The following is a 17,433-nucleotide window of genomic DNA, read 5'->3' as shown; positions in this document are numbered from 1 at the left end:
TTTTTCTCAGTTATTTTGCTTTATTTCCAGATTCAATCTCAGGCTGCATCCGAACTCTCTCGAGTAGGTACTTATTTTGAATAAGTAATTACTTCAAGACCTCTAAAAAAAGTATGCACACTCTTCAAAAAAATGGCTTTAAATCTCTTGACAAACTAAAATACATAACATGACATTTGTATATATTTGAAATACCATATTGTACTGAATGTCAGCTAGGTTATTTTGCTCAAGATAAAGATTTATTAAGTCAACATACAAACAAGAAACTATGCTTCTAACCACAAGTCGAGAGCTGTTCCAACCACACAATTTTGAGATATTGTTTGCAAATGTTCCTTTCGGGAAACACAGACTCGTTGAACTATGCTGATAACAATGGAACTTGTGACCAAAGTTGGCTTGCAATGCTTTTGGGAAATGCACCCCTGTGATATAATCTGAAAAGCAATAATCCAGTCATTCAAAGATTTAGTGCCGGAACACCAAACGTCTCTCATTATTATCCTAACCCCAGAAACAACTCAATTTTTTTTTTTTTTTGTCTATTACGCTTTCATCTTACATAATAAATTCCCAATTTAAAGGATTAGTCCACTTTTAAATACACTTTTCCTGATAAATTTACTCACCCCCATGTCATCCAAGATGTTCATGTCTTTCTCTCTTCAGTCGAAAAGAAATGAAGGAACATTCCAGGATTATTCTCCTTACAGTGGATTTCAGTGGCTACCAACAGGTTGAAGGTCAAAATTACAGTTTCAGTGCAGCTTCAAGGGCTTTAAACGATACCAGATGAGTAATAAGGGTCTTATCTAGCGAATCGATCGGTCATTTTCGAAAAAAATACAACCGTTTATGCTTTATAAACAAAATATTGCCTTGAACGTACTTTCCGCTTTCGCATTCTTCATAACGCTTACACTGAATGTCCTACGCCTTCCCTATTCAAGTTACGGAAAAAAAACGAAACTGGCGCCGCGTTCGTTCCTAAGTAGAATAGGGAAGGCGTAGAACATTCAGCGTAAGCGTTATGAAGAATGCGGAAGCGGAAAGTACGTTCAAGGCGATATTTTGTTTATAAAGCATAAACGGTTGTATTTTTTTCGAAAATGACCGATCGATTCGCTAGATAAGACCCTTATTACTCATCTGGTATCGTTTAAAGGTGCCCTCGAATGAAAAATTGAATTTATCTTGGCATAGTTAAATAACAAGAGAGTGTACATGGAAATGACATACAGTGAGTCTCAAACTCCATTGTTTCCTCCTTCTTATATAAATCTCATTTGTTTAAAAGACCTCCGAAGAACAGGCGAATCTCAACATAACACCGACTGTTACGTAACAGTCGGGGTGTACGCCCCCAATATTTGCATATGCCAGCCCACGTTTCCAACATTATAAAAGGCATTAGACAAGGGCAGGCAGTATTAACGTCTGGATCTGTGCACAACCAAATCACCAGACTAGGTAAGCAAGCAAGAACAATAGCGAAAAATGGCAGATGGAGCAATAATAACTGACATGACCCATGATAACATGATATTTTTAGTGATATTTGTAAACTGTCTTTCTAAATGTTTCGTTAGCATATTGCTAATGTACTGTTAAATGTGGTTAAAGTTACCATCGGTTATTACTGTATTCACGGAGACAAGAGAGCCGTCGCTATTTTCATTTTTAAACACTTGCAGTCTGTATAATGCATAAACACAACTTCATTCTTTATAAATCTCTCCAACAGTGTAGCATTACCCGTTAGCCACGGAGCACTATCAAACTCATTCAAAATCAGAAGTAAACAATATAACAGTATACAATACTCACATAATCCGACGCATGCATACCGCATGCATGACGAACACTTTGTAAAGATCCATTTTGAGGGTTATATTAGCTGTGTAAACTTTGTTAAGGCACTGTTCAAGGCAAGCGCGAGCTCTGTGGGCAGAGAGCACGGGATTTAAAGGGGCCGCAGCAAAACTGAGGTGCCTATACAGAGATCTGTCATGCCACATTAAAGAGCGTCAAAATGGCCTTTTCTGTTGGAATGGACCGAATTTGAAAGGTGACACTTTGTTTCTTATCGAAAGTAACAAAATGCTGCAACGTTGCAATGTAATGCATTCGGTACACATGTGCATGGATCAGTACGAATATGTGTACCGTATACCCCCCCACACAGTTCACTCAAATGTACAAAGGCAGATCGTACAGGATTTAATCTCACTGTGAATATAAAGTGGTAACACTTTACAATAAGGTTCATTTGTTAACAGTTAATGCATTAACATGAACTAACCACGAAGAATACATTTGTTACAGTATTTATTAATCTTTGTTAATGTTAATTAATAAAAAATCCAGCTGTCCATAGTTTGTTCATGCTAGTTCACTGTGCATTGACTAATGTTAACATATACTCTTGATTTGAATAATGTATTAATTGTTGAAATTAACATTAAGATTAATAAATGCTGTAGAAATGCAGTTCATTATTAGTTCATGTAAATTAATGTAGTTAACTAATGTTAACTAATGAACCTTATTGTAAAGTGTTACCTATAAAGTTATGCAATTTAATATAGTCCTTAAGCCAAATCTATTACCTCTGGAACAATTAGAGTAATAAGACCAAAGATTGCCTGTTTGATATACCCAAAATGAATTATACTTATGTTTAAACACTATCTACATAAGAGCCAGCAACAAATTCCTGCAGGACTGGCCGAGATGAAGCTGTTCTCTGTGGGTACATGAGCGCTGAACGGTCACTGGTGGCCTGGAGCTTGCATCTCCGAAAGCATCTAAACAAATTTTCAAATAGGCGCTATGTTTACATATAAATCGCATACCTGAGGTCTAAACAACTATATTCTTGCCTAAAAAAAAAAAAAAAAAAAAACCCTCTTAAAACTACATTCCATTACAAAATAACAGTAGTATTGTCACACTACAGAAGAGGAGACTCAGGAATAACAGTTCAAGGAGTTTATTTCCAGGAATGTAACACAACAACAGGTAAGACACTTAGCTTGTAGATATATCTTGGACGGAAAGTCTGTATAAGAGATGAGCCACTGCTAGAGCAGTTGATGCTGAAGGTGATGGTAATGATGACGATGATGGCAAAGGAGAGGTAAGTCCCAGGGAAGAGATTGGGTGTCAGCGTCGCAACACAGACAAGACCAGACAATGAGTGTGTGTGTGTGTGTGTGTGTGTGTGTGTGTGTGTGTGTGTGTGTGTGTGTGTGTGTGTGTGTGTGTGTGTGTGTGTGTGTTTTAAATGGGTAAATATAGGAGTCCATGATGAGTGCACACAGATATGAGTGATTAGAACTCTGGTGATTGTGATTGTATGGGCGGCGTGATGGGATCTGGTGTTGTGGTGTTGGTTGGTTCTGTGACAAGTATCTATAAAAGTAAGGTGGGTTTGCTCGTCCACCATGACACTCGCTGTGAGAATGCTGACAGCGGAGTGATTCAAATGGTTAAACGGTTCCTGTGGCAATATTGGTAGAATATCGCATGACTGGAAACACCTCTCAGCCAATCAGACAATCAGATTGGAGAAAGCAAGCTGAGGATTATTACAGCGTTAACTGCTGGCACAAGCTGATTGGTCCATGTCACATCTGCAGCAAATGAGCTTGTTGCTCACATATTTAAATGGCAGGTTACATTCACTATAGCGGTTTGCAGTGCACTTTAGAGTTTCTCTAAACCCTCCACCTTCCCAAGCTCCACCTGTATAGATCTGCTATGGGTTATTGATATATGCTATTTGTTCAGCAGCACTTTGTCTTACTCGCAGCAGCATATCGGCGTATGTACTGGCAGTAGCAAGTTCCTGTACTTGCTCTGCAGCAGCAGCAATAATCTACAACAGCAATAATCTACAGCAGCAGCAATTCAGCAGCAGTGTATCAGATCTCTTCTGCCAAGACCAAGTTAAACATCACTCTTATTTTTAATACTCACAGTAGGGTTAGTGATTTGCACACACCTGACTCTAGGATTAATCTAAGGCTCAACATATCTACATAAAATCATGCAGATAGTTGAGTAAAAGTATGCTTCTACTTTTCTAAGTAATCATTCTTTTAATCACCTGACAGATGATAAAACAGTGTAAAATTCTTTATACTTTCTACTTTACAGTGAGGAAGAGTCATACATAGAGTCCAGGATATCATACAGACTTGGGTCCAGTAGAGACTTTTGATCCCCTATGCAACCAGCTAGCAATGCCCCCACCCCCATCTACGTGTAAATAATCCTTTTTATTCTCAATTAAAATATGCTTGGTGAAAAAAAAAAAATAATAATAAAAAATCCAAATTGGTGATGAAATTCCATCACGGTTAATTAAACAAGAGTTGGCTGAGATGTATATTTCAGTGCTAATTAGTATCACATCTCCAAGGACACAAGTGATTAGATTCCTAAAATGTCCCTGATGGAAACTGTTCAAGGGCTTTTCTTGGGATTTTTAGCACCAGGAACACCAGACACATATGACAGAGCAGGTTTCAGAGCTTCACAGAGCTTCTCCCCCTTTGGGAGAAGGGCATTCTTACATGTTGCAGATTTATGACAGTTAAGATTAAACTAATACGGATTTGCCTTTTCAAAAGATATTTGGAAAAGGCTCTGTATTGCATGAATTATGTTGACGGAGATAAATCATTTCAACATTTAATTTTAGAAAATTTAAATTTTGTCATAATTTACAAACCATTATGTTCTTTCGAAGCCATGTGACTTTTCTTAACCATATATAGCTTAAAGCATCATATGTGATACACAAATTTCAAAGGCCTCTAAATTTTCAACATGATTAAAACTTTGCTGAAAATCCTGTTGTACACAATCTTCTACATGCCTTTTTAGCAAGTAAAAGGCCTTTTAGTATAATTCTAAATCTGTCCATCTTCAGATTGTGGTACATGTGTCTTTTTTGCTGTGACATTTTTACTTAATAAGAAATCATCTTAGTACTAAGATATATGTGAGCATTTTATAGCATCTGGATGTGGGCCACTTCAGGCAATGATGTGGCACTGCAGGCCTTCTTATGGCCCAGTTATCTTAAAACATGGGCCAGTTTTGGCAAAGATGTGGGACAGTAATTACTGTCGCGTCTGGATGTGAACCTAAAGTGGCCCACACATGGCATGGCAAATATGGCCAGAATAAATTACACCAAATTTGGACCACTTTTTGGCAACCCAAGTGGGGCCCATAGAATTTTGTCCATTGGCTCCACACAGGCCCCATGTGTGTTAGCCCATCGGGGCACATGATGGGTCCATTGTGGGCTCTAAGTGGGGCCCATTTGTGTGTTCATTATAGGGGCCCACATATGGGTTCTAATAAATGGGGCCAATGTGGGCCACATACAGAACCCTTATGTGGCCCAGAAGGGTGCTAACACTGGACCCACAAATGGCCCCTCTATGGGGTTTTTGTGGGACCACAGCGGGTGAGAACTGGGAGCCATTTATATTTCTTTTTTATTCCTGTAGGTGAAATTAATGTGCTTTAATGTGCTTATTTGCAAAAGAAACTTTCAAACCCTGCCAACTCTAAGTTATGTTTTAGTAAACCCTGTACCTGACCTAATATCATTTAAATTACATGAGGAAATATTTGTACTGTGAAGAAAATTACTTTCAATTCAGAATTTGTAAGCCACTTTTTTTATTGATCATAAGAAGAAAAATAAAAGTACGATAAAACAGGATAAGAACATAGAAAATTCTTCAGTCCATCACTCCTGGGTTGGGGCAGACCCATCAGCTTCATATTTAAAGAACAATAATGAGAGAAAAAAACAGAAAAACAATTATTTTAAAATACTATCAAATCATTAACAGGAGCACTCTCTTAAAAAGCATGCATGATTATAATCAAGCCTTGCTGTTATAAAACATACAAACAGTATTACTTTAATTTAACATGAATAGTTAGCATGTTACTACCTTGAAACCGATAATGATGTTTATTTTGATATGTGATGATAATGGCGCTCTAGCTGCTCTGGTCCAGATCCAGGTATTCTTACTTCTTCTTCTTCTTTTTACTCGTTTTTTATTGGCGGTTCGCACTCTTAAATAGAGCATTACCGCCATCTGCTGTGGGTGATGGTTCAGAGACAAGGAATAGCAATAATAAAATAAATAAATAAATAAATAATATATATATATATATATATATATATATATATATATATATATATATATATATACAGTGGTGATCAGAATTATTGGCACCCTTGGTAAATATGATCAAAGATGACTATAAAAATAAATCTGCATTGTTTATCCTTTTGATCTTTAATTAATAAAATTAGCAAAAATCTAACCGTTCATTGAAGGAAAAGAACTGAAAGTGGGGGGGAAATCACATAATAAAATAAATGTTTTTCTTCAAAACATGTTGGCCACAATTATTGGCACCCCTAGAATATTTATGAGTAAAATATCTCTGAAGTATATTCCCATTCATATTTACATATTTTTTAGCACACCAGGGTGATCATGAACATGAAATTGTCCAGCCATGACTTCCTGTTCCACAGGAGTACAAACATGAAGAAACACAAAGGCCAAATTCCCTTAATCATTCATCACAATGAGTAAAACCAAAGAATATAGTTCTGATGTGCAGCAAAAGATTGTTGAGCTTCACAAAATAGAAAGTGGCTGTAAGAAAATAGCTAAAGCATTGAAAATCCCCATTTCCACCATCAGGGCAATAATTAAGAAGTTCCAATCAACTAAAGATGTTAAAAATCTGCCTGGAAGAGGACGTGTGTCTAAATCGTCCTAATGTGTGGTGAGAAGGAAAGTTTGAGTGGCCAAAGACTCTCCAAGGATCACAGCTGAAGAATTGCAGAGATTAGTTGAGTCTTGAGTCTCAGAAAGCCTAAAAAATGATCAAACAACACCTACATTACCACAAGTTGCTCGGGAGGGTTTCAAGAAAAATCCTCTGCTCTCATCCAGAATCAGTCTCCAGCATATTCAGTTGTTAGGCAAGACTGGAACTTCAAATGGGACCGACTTCTATGGTGAGACTTCTATGGTGCACACATGGATAAAAAGTACCCCATGCCCACGGTTAAATATACTGTTGGATCTTTAATGTTGTGGGCCTATTTTTCTGCTGGAGGTCCTGGACATCTTGTTCAGATACACGGCTTCATGGATTCTATGAAATACCAACAGATAAAAAAAAAAAAAAAATCAAACCCTGGCCGCTTCTGCTAGAAATCCAATAATGGGCCATGGTTGGACAATGATCCAAAACCAACACAAAAATGTGTCACTGAGCACAAAATAAAGCTTCTGCCATGGTCCCCTGACCTGAACCCTAAAGAAAATGAGTGAAGTGAACTGAAGAGAAGAAGCACCAACGTGGAGCTGGGAATCTGAAGGATCTGGAGAGATTCTGTATGAAGGAATGGTCTCTGATCTCATCAGGTGTTCTCTAAACTCGTCAGGCATTATAGGAGAAAACTCAGAGCTGTTACCTTGGCAAAAGGAGGTTGCAAAAAGTACTGAATAAAAGGGTGCCAATAATTGTGGCCAACGTGTTTTGGAGAAAACCATTTATTTCATAATGTGATTTTCCCCCCACTTTCAATTCTTTTCCTTTAATGAAAGATTCGATTTTTGCTAATTTTATGAATTAAAGATCAAAAGGATAAACAATGCAGATTTCATATTTGATCATATTTACCAAGGGTGCCAATAATTCTGATCACCACTGTGTGTGTGTGTGTGTGTATATATATATATATATATATATATATATATATATATATATATATATATATATATATATATATATATATATATATATATATATATATCAATAAATCAACAAATTACAAATTAATGATCTCTAAATTCTCTGAAATAACTGAGTTCTCTGAGTTTAGAAATAATATTAACACACTCTCACATCCTACTGAATTTAAAAGTTTCTTTAATGTTAACTGCTGATCTCAACTTTTCTGAAGTTCATCACTCAGCTTTCTTCTTTCCTCTTTAAATCTATTACACTGAATGAGAACATTTTCTACTGTTTCTCTGACTCCACACCAATCACACAGACCTGTGGGATGTTTTCCTATTATGTGCATAGTTGAATTCAGAGCTGTATGTCCCAACCTTAGTCTTGAAAGAACACAATCTTCCTTTCTTCTCCCTCTTGAATTCCTTCCTTTACCTACCATTAATTGTATCAAGTGTAAATGCCCGCCCTTTTGCTCATTGTCCCAATAGACCTGCCAGATTCTATTTATCTTCTTTTTAATTATTTTCTTAAGTTCAGCTTTACTATACAGAATTTGCATATCTATACCTTCCTTGGCCATTACTTGTTTTGCTAACTGATCTGCTTCTTCATTCCCTGCCACTCCCGAATGCTCCGGCACCCATAAACTTACCTGTTGCAACATCTGAAGAATCTCCAAGACAATATCTTGTCTGGTTTCAGATTGTTGAGTGTCCAGGCATAGTAATGCTGAACTTGAATCTGAGCATATTGGTGCTTTGTCTAGTCCCATATCATATGTTGTATTTATTGCTATCATAATTGCTAGCAACTCTCCTGTAAATACTGATACATGATTTGATATTCTTTTCCCTCCTGACACTTTTAACCTTGGGATGGTGTATGCTACTCCCACCTGACCATTCTGTGGATCCTTCGATGCATCAGACTTGTTCATGCATCGAAGTCCCCATACTTGTTATTATATGTCCCCATACATATTATTGTTCATACTTAGTCCCCATATACTCTTCTGTCAGTTCAGCCACTAGTAGCTCATGATCTTTCACTTGTCTTTTTCCAACAAGAAAAAATCAGTTTTTGGATGAGGTAAAATCCATAAAGGAATTGTGGGTAAAATTACCGATGGAATAACTCTGAATTCATTTATTTCCTCCAGGTGTTCTTCACACAGTCTATGGTACTTCATGAACTAGCGGTGCGCACGCGACCAAGTGTAGCTGCACACCCACCTCTGTTGGTGAACATGATCACTACACAATTGCTCCGATAAACCAGCAGTCCGCTGTATGCTGGTCGGGCTTTTTTGCAATGCGGGTTGTTTTGAATGAGCTATAAAACGGGGACATTTTCAGGGGCTAGCTCCAGTCGGGGACAGAACACCAAAAACCAGGACTGTCCCCGGAACACGGGGACATCTGGTCACCCTATTATTTTGTCCATATTTCACAGCCCTAGCACATAACTTAGTGCTTTTATGCTGCAATGTTTATGCTGTGAAAAAGAGACACAAAAATCCATTTCTGTTCCAAGAAATAAAGTTGTGTGGATTTGACATCTAAGCACGACGACACAATAGATAGTTATTCGATGTCTCTGCCAACTCTGGTGGACTAACTTAATTTAAATTGGCGCTCTCCCACCATCACTCCCTCGGCTGTTTTGAGGGAGTAATAACATAGAAAATTACGATGAGACAGTTAAAATAGTGAAAAGTCGTATAATTAATTGCAGACTATGCCAAAACGAACATATTTACTTTTTATACTTGAGCTGCGTAGTTTAATTGCGGTTGGCTTCACTAAGTTTGATTATTACGTTACTGATTTAAAAAAAAAATATATATATACAATTATATAAAAACAACATTACTGGTTAATATAAAATTAAATATGCATATCTTACCTTGAGATTTTCGAGAGAGTATGACGTTTTGAAGTGGATGCTGGCTTGCCAGTGGCGTTTTGGGTTTGTTTGTTTTTTTAAATGAGGAGGCGGGAAGGCACGACGTCAATCATCGCATGACGCAAGTGCTTTTAGATTTTAGATTATAAGAAAAAAATGTTTTAATGAAGTGATTATATATATAATCATATTAACATGAAATACTAAAAATTGAATAAATGTAATCAGTTGTTAGGGTTAAGCTGTTACCCATAAATGTACAAAAACAAAACCAACTGTAAAAACCAAAACTTTACAATTCTAAATAAAGCCCAAATGTGGCCCATATGGGACCCTCAAATTAACAATGTGGGCAACCTAACTGGGCCCCAAAATGTATTCTAAAATGGGGCCCACATTCAGCCCATCAATGTGCCCACTCTGAACCCAAGCCCAGATGATGCCCATATAGCCCAGATTAAACCCATGTGGGGCCTACATGGACATGTTGGCTGGGGGGGTGCTAGCTTTGCTAACACTGTGCATAGGCACTAGTGTACTAATTGAGCACATGGTGACTAGCATAAATGTTCATCTGTACGCAAATGATTGAAACAGACATTTTATTTATTTGAAACAGTTTATTTGAATCTGAGTTACTGATGATTGTTTTGGCTTTCTTTTTGCAAGGCCGGGTTTTTTGTGTGTTGTTTTTTTCTTTTGCCGCTGTGATCCTGAATCCTGTCCTGGCTGTGGATTCTTATCCCTGGTTTGGACTGGCGAGCCATCCTATCGTTTCATACCTGGACATAGAGTAAAAAAGTAAATTTTCCTGATCGGGTAGGACAGAAGTGCATACATCCTTTTTTTTGTGTGTTCTATCAAGTTTACCTGGATTTTCCTGGATACAAACATTAGTTTTTTTCCCCTTATGGATTTAATTTGTTTTTTTTTTTGTTTTTTTTTTCTGAACATCACTGTTTATTGACCTTTTGGATTCAGGACTTGAAATTGAGAAACTGAGGTTGAATTTTAGAAATTTATGTGAAATCTGGAAACTGAATTTTTGAAAATTCTAAATTTCAAATTTGAAAATCTTATCATTTCAATTTCAAACAATAACAATTCATCTAAAAGAAAAATAAGAAAAAAGTCAGAACAATACACTTACCTTTTTCCTTGATTACCAGCATTCCCTTTGTTTGAGTAGTTATTTACATTTTACTGTTTTCCTACTGTTATTTTTACTGCTTTAGTGAGTCGACCCCTGTCTTTTGATTCCTGGTCCAAGAATTCCAGTAACCTAGAACTGTGAAGTGAGCGCTACTCGTTACGCGTTACAACTACATTAGTTAACATGAACTAATAATGAACCGCACTTATACAGCATTTATTAATCTTTGTTAATGTTAATTTCAACATTTACTAATACATTTTTAAAATCTTGTTAACATTTGTTAATGCACTGTGAACTAACATGAACAAACAATGAACAACTGTATTTTCATTAACCTTAACGATTAGTAAATTAGTAAATAAAGTAACAAATGTATTGCTCATGGTTAGTTAATGTTAGTTAATACATTAACTAATGTTTAAAGGTGCAATATGTAAGAATTTTGCAGTAAAATATCCAAAAACCACTATGCCAGTGTTCTATATTTTGTTCACTTGAGTGCTTAAAATATCACAAATGTTTCCAACTATTTGTAAATCATGAGAAAATTGCAATTTTAACCAAGGCTCCGGGATGTGTGAGGAGTCGCCTGTCAATTGCGTCATACCCGCGTTACCTTCGGTTTCCAGTTTTATTTTGTAGAAACCATGGAAACACCAAAGACGTTTTAATATATTACACATTTTAATAGACAAGGGAACAACTGTTTTGATATGTTTATAGACAGAAAACTAATTGTTATATAGCTCAACACATTTAGTCTTATTGTTTAAATCTAATTTTCTTGATTCTTGAAGTATCATGCTTTACTATGCCTCAGAGAAAAACACTATTTTGTCAAGTAGCTTTATTTTTAGTAACAGTAATACAGAATTTTCTCCATCATACAATATGTTTTAAAATGAATTGCATGCCATTTATCAACAAAGCCATCCAGTGTTTAATATGATATTCTAAAATTGATCTGTCTTACTGTAGTGTGTCTCAAACAAGTGTCTCACAGCAGCCACTGAGCGAATGCACAGAGTAACGTTATAACATTATTTTCAACACTCTCAAATTTATCTAATATGATAAACAGAGCTGCGTTACCTCATACTCATGACCGGAAAAGCGGAAGCAGCGCTGGCGACTGCGGCATAATATAAGTTCTGCTGCTCGTGGCGTGTTGTGCAATCGCTCCAGCAGCCTCGTTCAGCTACCACAACACTCGGTTCTGTTCTGCTTCATACTAACGTTAATAAATCCATGAACATTATTTCTTCCCGAGTCCTATCCCTATTCTTGAGGTGGACATGAGGTGAAGACCACATGTCCCAAGATTCCACGCTCAAACTTGGTGTCATCAAGCTACGCCTTTGTTTTGAATAGACCTTTAGCGACCTCTAGCAGACAGAAATCCTACATACAGCACCTTTAACTAATGAACCTTATTGTAAAGTGTTACCTAATAATCCATATGGCTCCAGGGGGTTAATAAAGACCTTCTGAAGCGAAGCGATGGGTTTTTGTTAGAAAAAAAAATATCCATATTTAAAAGTTTATTAACTAAAATAACTAGCTTCCGCAGACGACTGTACGCACACTGCGCAAGTCGACTTGCACCAAAACTTGGACTTCCATCCAATATGCCCATGTGTGCCAGACATGGGTTTTATCTGGGTTAAATCAGCATCATCTGGGCATGGGGTCTTTAATGGGCTAAATGTGGGACCCAAATTGGTTTAAAGTTGTGAACCCCTGTTAGGTCGCCCATTATTGTTCATTTGAGGGTCCCATATGGGCCACATTTAGGCTATATTAGGCTATATTTATACTTACTTTTTTTGTACAGCTGATTTGGTTTATACCATAATGGGTTACTTGACTGTAATGCCGGGTCCTAATCAGATGCAATGTGGTAAGATTTCAGTGACAAACAGTTTGTCTGTCCACACCAGATGTGACTATGAGACGCGATAAAGTCAATCAAAAATCACAGCCAATCAGAGCACGTGTGCGGGCTCTCTCAGCAAGCTCCCGGCACTCAGAATGAAATGGATAAATACATAATAAAATTCATGAATATTACACCATTTTAACATTATTAAAAATACATTTTAAAATACATTGAGTTACTGAAACAATCTTTGACATAGAATACACTTGTCTGTTCACAATGAGTTGAGAGTTTGAACATTCTTCATCAATACTGGCTCACACACCTGGTCAGACTTGGCAGGCTTCGGCTCTGGGTCTGCGGTGGATTCTGGCTTGTGGTTCATGCTCATGGCAAATGCACTTTCAGGCTCCAGGACCCACACTGTTTCAGGCTTGAGCTCCAGAACGGACATTGGGGCCAGCTCACACACCTGGACAAGCTCTGGGTCTGCAGTGGGCTCCACCTTTCCCAGTGTCCTTGGTGGCACTGGCTTTGTGGTGGCCGTGAAGAGTGGGGAACACTAGGGAGGAGTTCCAAGGCAGGTGCGGTCACTGGAATGAGAATAACTGCTGACTGGATGATGGTGGGAGTGGGCTGAGGAGGGTGAGAAGATGTCCTCATCTTCTATACCTCCATCCGTGAATGGCGAGCCACTCAGCCACAGCGCATAATCCAAGTACTGTGTCAGTGTGCAGGTGGTAGCTCCTACTTCCAGTAGTCGAAACAAGTGATCATCCAGCACACTCCAAAAACAGGTAGAGTGCCGTAATTCCAGGACACCATGTGGCAGTCTTCAAGGGGATGGGCATCTTGTGAAAGGGAGAGGAGAAGATTTTCGGGGGAGTGATTGGAAAATATTGTTTGGTCTGACCTTCTGTCACGATCAGGCTTGGACGCAATGACCAGAACTGAGGTAAAACTCAAACAGGTAGGTTTATTTGCAGTAGAGATGGCAGTATCAGTATCAGGCCCGATACTGTGCTTGTGTACTTGTACTCGTACTCATTAAAATGCTCCAATACCAAAAAGTGATGCCACACAGAGTGTGTACAGTGTTTGTGTCCAGACAAACAACACTGTAAAATGTAATTGCTGAGCTTACTAAAATGATTAAGTAAACTTAACTTATTTTATTAAGTTTGTTGATATTACTTAGTTTAACTAAGTAATTCCAACTTTTTCCCCACACAAAGTGCTTAAACTCAACTTGTTCATTTAGCTCAACTTAAAAGTTTAAGTATTGTGAATGCACCATATATACAGTAGGTGGCGGTAATACTCCAAAGGAGTGAGAGCTCATTAATTGGACGAAGAAGAAGACTGCACATGCGTAGTTACTTGGTTCAGATAGCAGGTTCATTAATTTGCACGTGGCTGGATAAGAGCATGATGAGGTAAGTCTCACCACTGGATGGAATGGATGGAAAAACAGTATAAAGTTTAAAATGGGTAATTACAGGAGCAAACTACGGAGAGCTGGATGCACCGATGTTCTTGTTAATTCAATGAAAAGAGGGAGCCAAGATTCTCCAAGAAATGTCAAGAAACCCAAACGATTCGAGATCAATTTTCTACCCAATATGCCTTCTGGTGAAAATGAAAGCAGCATGGAATCAAAACGATTAGAAATTGTGGAGGAAATGAAGAAACGACATCCAAGTTCTACACTGACAGCACAGTACATGTACATAACTTTTTCGCTAAGAAGAAAAGAGTTGGTTGAAAAGGAGCCTTCAGTAAAGGAGACTTTACAAAGATGGCCAGCACTCTTCAGGGAAAGTCAGGTAATTAAGACACATTTTATCTAGGGCATGTAAAAATATTTTAAGTCTTAATGTGTTGTTTCTTTTGTTCTCCTTTACGTAGATTATTGCTGAGTTCAACCGGATCACAAGCAAAAACCTGAAGCAAGAATTCTTCTCAGCCCTTGATAAACATACTTCTCGTTTTCTGGAAATTTTCGAATCAAAGAAAGGCACAACTGGAAAAAAGCTCTTGGAGCTTCTAATGCAAATTAAGTCTGCAGTAAGTGTTTTTTTTTTTTTTTTTTTTACAATAGTGTAAGTCCATCTGTCAACTTTAAAGTGATCTGTTTTCACTGTTGATCTTGATGTTTTATGTATTATTTGTTAGAACATCACTGATGTCACTGCTCGACGGACAGCAGTTCTCCGTGGTCTTGCTGTCCTTCTTGGGGAAGACACTACAGACTTCTTCAAAACATGCTTTGTAAGTATTCTTCTAATTTAATATCTGTAAAAAGTGCTACAAGAAAGATGTCCCAATTTCTGTGTCAGTGTTACGTTTACTTAAGAGATCTTATATAAAGTACATAGAAGACATAACATTTGATCAAATAAATCTTAAAATATGGATGAAACTGTTTTCAAACTATAAAAATCTCATATAGAATAGTGTCTTGAATTTTTCCAATTCAATTTCAATCCATCTCAGCACAAAGAGGTCTCTATATATAGCCATTCCTTACCTATGTCCCGTGACAGTTTTAGCAGCATCCCTTCTCCACCCTATCGCCTCACTCTCTGCTGGTATAGACAGTTTCAGCAGTAACAAAAACAAATGCCTTTCAATGACCAATAATTAGCGTTAAATAAGTTAAACATTAAAAGAATAGGGAAAGGATCTCATTTTGTTACAAACCTGTATAAATTTCTTTCTGATGAACACGAAGGAAGATATTTGAGGAATGTTTGAAACCAAACCGATCATGGGATGGATGTAACTGTTTTACCTAAAAGATATTGCTATTAAATGTTTCGATGCTTTTGCTGAAAAAGTCCAAATTATCACTGACAATTCCCACTGAAGCCAGGTTATAAATTTACTAGTTACTTCAAGAACTAGTAACAGCACCTTAAGCAGTTTAAATTTTTACAAGGAACATGCACTTGTTTGCGTTTGCAATATAAGAATGTATTTTAATATCGCTTTTCTTTCTTTCTTATAGGACATTGATATCGTTGCACCTCAAGTATCGATAGGAATTCTCACTGTGGTGCCAGAGGACAGCCCGACGTCTCCACAAGGTTTGCCATTGGAGGTCACTGATACAGCAATAATTTTGGAGGGTGTTATAGCAATGGATGGACTTGAGAATGTTCCACATGCCATGTGTTTTGTTTTTGGGCTGATCTATGCTTTAAATATGGAGTACCCTTCACAACTTAAAAACACTTTTGAGTTCATTCAAAGGGTTTTTCTTTCCCTGGGGCACAAATCTCTCAAGCCAAAACTGCAATCACTAAAAAACCTACTGTTTTAATGTGTCTTTGTGTTTCTGATGGCAGAAACAAGACCTTGTTACGGTAGGTCTGTTTTTTGTGTGTATGTGTTTCTGATGGCAGAAACAAGACCATGTTACTGTAGGTCTGTTGTTGCATTTTTTTGAGTTTTAATCAGTCACCTGCCAACCTGGATACAAAACCAAAACTCCAGTCACTAAAAGCTTTGTAGTAAAGAATTTGTTCAATATGTTTTTAATAGCAGAAACAAGACTGTCTTAGGTCTATTGTTGCCTTTTGGTTGTTGTATCCAGATTGATGGGTGACTGATTAAAAATCTCAATACCCGCAACTTAAAAACCTTGATGTTTTAATTCATTTTTGTTTTAAGCTTCTGATGGCAGAAAAATACCATGTTATTGTAGGTCTGTTGCTGCACTTTGGGTGTTTTATTCAGGTTGATGGGTGACTGATTAAAACAAATCTGTTTTATTTAAAATGTTTAGTGTTTGCAGAAACAAGGATTTGTTACTGTATGTCTGTTGCATGTTGAGGTTTTTTTTTTTTTTGTCATCCATCAACTTGGGTATAAATCCTAGAAAAAAGAAACTGTAATTGCTGCATAACTTGGATGTTTTGATCAAGATGTGTTCTTTGTGTTTCTGATGGCAGAAACAAGACCATGTTACAGTAGGTCTGTTGTTGAATTTTTTTGGTAGGTTTAATCAGACACCTACCAACCTGGATTCAAAACCAAAACTTTTAGTCAAGATGTGTTTGTTAGTTATAACAGAAAGATTTAGTCTTGTGTCTGTTGTTGCATTTTGGGTGTTGTATCCAGGTTGATGGGTGACTGATTAAAACAAATCCCTATTAAAAAAAAAAAAAAAAAAAAGGCTGTTGTTTTAATCAGATTTGAGCTGATGGCAGAAACAAGACTGTTGTTGGTCTGTTGTTACACTTTGGATGTATAATTCTGTCATCCTGGATACAAATTCTAGAAAAAGCAAACCCGTAATTGCTGCAATTCTGCCGTAATTTGTGAGTTTTATTTAATCAACTGTCAGCCTGGATGCAAAAACCAAAACTGCAGTAATGAAACTTTTTTTTTTTTTTTTTTTTTTTTTATATACGTTTGTAATAGCTGAAACAAGACTTATAGCTGAAACTTGACAAATCCCTATACCGACAACAAAAATGTCTGTTTTAATCGGTTATCTGTGTGTTTGCAGTAACACAAATGTTTTATTGTTGGGTTGACTTGTTGGTTTTTAATTACTCACCATCAACCCTTTTTGTTTTAAAAATGCTTAAAAAATTTTGGACACTGTTACAATAAAATGAATGTTTTGACAACATAGTTCATTTTTTGCTTTACTCGTTTTTGTTAGTTTAGCTTA

The 17,433-nt window shown here is 37.0% G+C and overlaps 1 protein-coding gene across 1 annotated transcript; it reads left to right on the top strand.

The window, feature by feature from the left end:
- Window positions 1-12,447: 12,447 nt before the first annotated feature.
- LOC125274578 lies at window positions 12,448-16,895 on the top strand. Its single transcript, XM_048200954.1, has 4 exons — window positions 12,448-14,575; window positions 14,658-14,816; window positions 14,925-15,020; window positions 15,760-16,895. The coding sequence occupies exons 1-4, from the start codon at window positions 14,237-14,239 to the stop codon at window positions 16,072-16,074; spliced, it is 909 nt and encodes a 302-aa protein (XP_048056911.1). The 5' UTR covers window positions 12,448-14,236; the 3' UTR covers window positions 16,075-16,895.
- Window positions 16,896-17,433: the final 538 nt, after the last annotated feature.

This window comes from Megalobrama amblycephala, linkage group LG9 (genome assembly GCF_018812025.1).
Source record: "Megalobrama amblycephala isolate DHTTF-2021 linkage group LG9, ASM1881202v1, whole genome shotgun sequence".
Lineage (NCBI taxonomy): Eukaryota > Metazoa > Chordata > Actinopteri > Cypriniformes > Xenocyprididae > Megalobrama > Megalobrama amblycephala.
Note: the sequence above shows the minus strand (reverse complement) of the source record. Positions and strands in the feature narration are given on the sequence as shown.